The 4,676-nt window shown below is 49.1% G+C and overlaps 1 protein-coding gene across 1 annotated transcript in view; it reads left to right on the top strand.

The window, feature by feature from the left end:
* Mfsd4a (major facilitator superfamily domain containing 4A) overlaps positions 1-4,676 on the top strand; it is a 31,572-nt gene that overhangs the window by 24,154 nt on the left and 2,742 nt on the right. Inside the window, exons 8-9 of the mRNA XM_021198262.1 lie at positions 2,156-2,226; positions 3,279-3,399. Of these exons, the coding sequence (XP_021053921.1) occupies positions 2,156-2,226; positions 3,279-3,399 (192 nt within the window). The remainder of the gene's footprint in view (positions 1-2,155; positions 2,227-3,278; positions 3,400-4,676) is intronic.

The raw sequence follows: 4,676 nt of genomic DNA, 5'->3' as shown, positions 1-4,676 counted from the left end.
GAGGGAGGATGGGCAGAGCCATGGAGGGAGGATGGGGAGAACCATGGAGGGAGGATGGGCAGAGCCATGGAGGGAGGATGGGGAGATCCATGGAGGGAGGATGGAGAGAGCTGCTGAGGGAGGATGTGTCAGAGCAAGGGACACGGTGCAAGCATAAGCAGGGTAGGGACTGGCTTGAGGGAGACAGAAAGAAGGAAGTACAGCCCTCAGTAGGTGTGCCAACCTTGGCCACAGTACTACTGATATACTCTGGTATGTGCCAGGGAACCAAGAGGGGCAGTAACCCTCCTGGATTATTGTCTGGTGGAGAAGGAAGGCCATCAGCTAATGGGGTCAGATTGTGTGGGCACAGGGACCATTATGGCTAGAGGAAAAGTTACATTCCAGGTGTAGGGACTGTGGAAGATGTTCCCAAAGGAAATCTAAACTCAGACACAACACATAAACTGTTGGAAGGAGAATCTTCAGCAGGCAGGTAATGGACCATTCAGAGACAGGCGATGCCACAGGCTGTCATCACAGTTTATCCTGACCGAAAGGTAGCTTGGGAGTCAGCAGTGTGAAAGATGACCTTGCAGAAGCACATGGAGCATTTGGACTTGTCCTGGGTCAGCACTCTAGAGAAGCTGCAAGTCATGCCGAAGTGGAAATGGCAAGGGGTGTTATAACTGGCCTTAGATTCCATGCCTGAGGCTAAGCTTAGGCTCTGAAGGTCTCAGAAGAGCTTTCTGGAAAAGCAGGCCGTGGTCAGACTGAGAAGAGTCCCAAATGCCAGGCTATATAACTATCAATGATTGAAGGTTTAAGAACAAGAGTGCTAGCGAGATGGCTCAGCAGGTAAGAGCACTGACTGCTCTACCAAAGGTCCTGAGTTCAAATCCCAGCCACCACATGGTGGCTCACAACCACCCGTAATGAGACCTAACACCCTCTTCTGGTGTGTCTGAAAACAACTACAGCGTACATATGTATAATAATAATAATAATAATAATAATAATAATAATAATAAAAAGAACAAGAGACATAAAAACAATAGAATAGAAACAGTCCCAAAGTAGTCACAGATCAAAGTCCAAGGTGTCTTAGGATCTCACAGTGTCACACTGCACCCTGCTTCTCCACCGGGGTGCTCCGAACGCTATTGGCACCCTGACAGAAGAAGGCAGAACTAAGTCTAAAACTGGTGGTCCACAGTCTGTGCTTTCCTTCGACAGACCAGAAGGGGAAATAGCGGATTCTGGGATGAATGCTGTAGTTCCCAGTCTTCCGTGTACCTGGGTACTGTCGGCATACCACTGGGAGTCAGGAATGGGTACCCACTCCATGCTTCTCCTCAGAGCATCCATGCACCAGGCAGAAAGGGAAAGGCAGAGCCCAGGACTAGGGGACTGGTCTGATCCAGAGTGAGAGTAAGAAGGGGCTCGAAGAGAGAAGGTTTAGGTGACGCTTTTTTGATTTGGTTTGTTTTTTGTTTTTGTTTTTTCTTTTTTGGTTTTTTTTCCAGACAGGGTTTCTCTGCATAGCCCTGGCTGTCCTGGAACTCACTCTGTAGACCAGGCTGACCTCGAACTCAGAAATCCGCCTGCATCTCCCTCCCAAGTGCTGGGATTAAAGGCGTGCGCCACCACACCCAGCTAGGTGATGCTTTTTAAGATGAAGGCCTTCCCCACAGACATCTTGAATGAAGGATCCTTGCTTGTTCATACTGCTTTATTTGATGGTGGATATGAATGTATACACCTTACTCAGGGTGAGCCAGGGATTAAATACCTTTTGGGGGGGAAGGAATGTCCAGGAAAGGAAGCTCATTGGCTGAACACACTGGACTTCTCTAGATACCTCATTAGCATGGAGAACTCCAGGTGTTTAGGCTACGTGACCCAGTGCCCATGGTCCTCAGTAGAGTGTCATGGTTAACCATGTTCCAGAGCAGGTAGAGGCAGGGAGGGGATGGCTCCACTCCTGCTGTCTTCAACTCTGAGATTTCCGGGGATAGAGCTCATTCTGCCTTACCAAACGTATGCCTGACTGGTAACAAGGTCCCACATGAGCGTAAGCAACCATCAGAGGTATCTCAGAATGCTCTGGACTCTGACAGCTCACTCCTACATCCTCAGCTTGCTCTCACTCAACCTTCCCTTCTCATTTGGCTAGGTTGTGCGACCACAGTGCTGGTGACTGGGGCAGGAATTGGCGAGATGGTCCTGCAGATGCTGGTTGGCTTGGTAGGTGGGGTCCTCTGGGTGTGGGAGGCGGGTGGGGAGTACTCCTCTAAGCAGGTGAGAAGATATATCTAGCACCTTTAAGTCTAAGCCGTCACTTCCTGAGTTCCGCATAGCGTGAGGAACCCATCAGGCTAGGGTTAGCTGCTTCCCTTCTCAAGCCAGCCAGACTCAAAAGCCAGGTCTCAGAAGGTGGGATGTGGAGATCTTAATGACCAAATGCATGAATCCAAAGCAAACAGGGCTGTCTGGGCTTGGGGCCAGGAGGTCCCCATGGGAAAGCTGTTGGCTCTCAAAGCCTAGTTGGTGTGCCCTGAGGCCGGCAGTGTTCCTAATGCATCCTGCCCAGATTCATGTCTCCCAGTCTGTAACAATACTACCCAGGACCCCACTCATGTTCAGTGCCTGCCCTGACCCACTCCCTAGCTTTCCTTCAACGTGACTGTGTTACATTTGTTTCCCAGGAAGTCAAAAATTAAAACCAACGCTATTTTCCTTGACTACCGCAACACAGATGCCAGTCTTTTCATGGCACAGGATCTTGAGACATAAATAAATTTAGCAGCTTGCCCTAGGTCAATTGGTTTTAGTAACAGCCAGCAGTGAAGCAGAGCCTGTGTTGTATCGTCCCCCACAATGCTCTCACAGCCACTGGAGCCTCCTTTCTCTCCTTCCAGCCGGATGCAGAGGAAGGGTTACATTCTGGATACATTGAAATGCTTTCTCGGGGGTCTGATGTGGTATGCCTGCTTGCTTGCCCCCCCCTCTCTCTCTCTCACACACACACACACACACACACACACACCCCGTGTCACACACGAAGTTTTAGAACACAGGGCTGAAAGAGTATACGAAGTACAGACAGGTCCAACCCTGGTTGACAGCAGGATTTATGTTTTCACCAGATTTGTAACTTTGGGGAGACCTCCCCGACATTCCTGCATCTGGTAGGATGGCCCCCACTTGACTGAGAAGCGGACAAGGACCCCAGGCAGCCATTTTCCCCACGCACTGCCAGGTGGGATTTTAATGGCTGCTATGTTCCTTTCTGGCAGATCTTTCAGGCCCAGGGCAGTTACAGTTTCCTGGTCTGTGGTGTGATCTTTGGCTGCCTGGCTTTTATCTTCTACATCTTGCTCCTGTTTTTCCACAGGATACACCCTGAACTCTCATCAGGTAAGAAGAAATTTTGTTTCTACACAGAGGGGGGAAACAGGAGGGAGGGGGAGGAGAGCAGGATCTTAACCATCAGAAGCCCTGCTCCGCTCCAAATGAAATGCAAGGAAGTGTTTGTTTTCCTACGGCTTCCCTTTTACCTCTTCCTGATTTCCCTGATTGTCCACTGGAGTCTGAAGGCAGCAGAGGGTGAACAGGCTGACTCACGGCTTCTCCATTAGCAGAGGGGCACAGACAGTGAACCTGTCTTCCTGTAACCCCTTTACAGTGAATACTAGTGCTAAAATCTGAACCCATGAGAGGGCAGAGCCTGCTTCCCTGGCTGGAACTTGGCCCAGTGACCTAACTAGTCCCTTCCTTACACTTTAGGATTTTGATGCTTGTCCAAATCACTTTTTCAAAAAGGACTTTTTTTTGGGGGGGGGGGTGGCAAATAGTAAGGAAGAGTTCCTTCAGGATAGAGATATTCCTAAGGATAGTCTCCATCCTGGAGACCCCAGGCTGGGAGAGTACCAAGGCTATTTTTGTAACTGTGTGAGTCCCTTGCCTAGTGACTACAGCCATGCATCAGGCTGTTCTCAGCAGAAGTTACCCAAACTGAGCCAATGCTGTCTCTTTGAAAACAGAATACAAAAAGATGGAAGAACTGCCCCCAGCCCTCTCTCTCTCTAAGTAGCCATATTCACTTTAAATACTAAGTGCATAGCCAGACATGGTGGCACATGCCTTTGATCCCAAAGGCGGGTGGATCTCTGTGAGTTTGAGGCAAGCCTGGTCTACTGAGTGAGTTCTAGGTCGGACAGGGTACACAGTGAGACTCCATCTCAACAAAAACCACAACACGGCAAAAACAAAAATTGACTACAGAAGTCCAGCAAGAGAGATGCCGCGCCGCCTCTCAGAACAGCCCTGAGATGGCAGGTGGTAGCTTCCGTCTAGCCAGTCCCTCAATAGAGAGCATCACGTATACAGTCAAGATGGCTCAGCATGCACGGGTGATACTGATAGCACAAAGACTGAGTGCATTCCCTGTGACTCGCTCGGTGGAAGGAGAGAACTGACTCCTGTAAGCTGTCCTCTGACTCCCACACGAATACTGACTGCAGCATGCATACTCCCCCACCACACATACATAATAAATATCCCAATAAAGACTATGCCCTTAAAGATGAAGAAGAAAAGGGGGAAGAGGAAGAGATGATGATCATGATGATTGTGCGTATCAAATGACTAACAGTTCCCATGCTCCTTTTTTTTTTTTTTTTTTTTTTTTTTTT

The sequence above is a fragment of the Mus pahari genome, chromosome 5 (assembly GCF_900095145.1).
Source record: "Mus pahari chromosome 5, PAHARI_EIJ_v1.1, whole genome shotgun sequence".
Taxonomy (NCBI): Eukaryota; Metazoa; Chordata; class Mammalia; order Rodentia; family Muridae; genus Mus; species Mus pahari.
The sequence above is the reverse complement of the archived record's forward strand: the minus strand, read 5'-3'. Positions and strand labels throughout refer to the sequence as shown.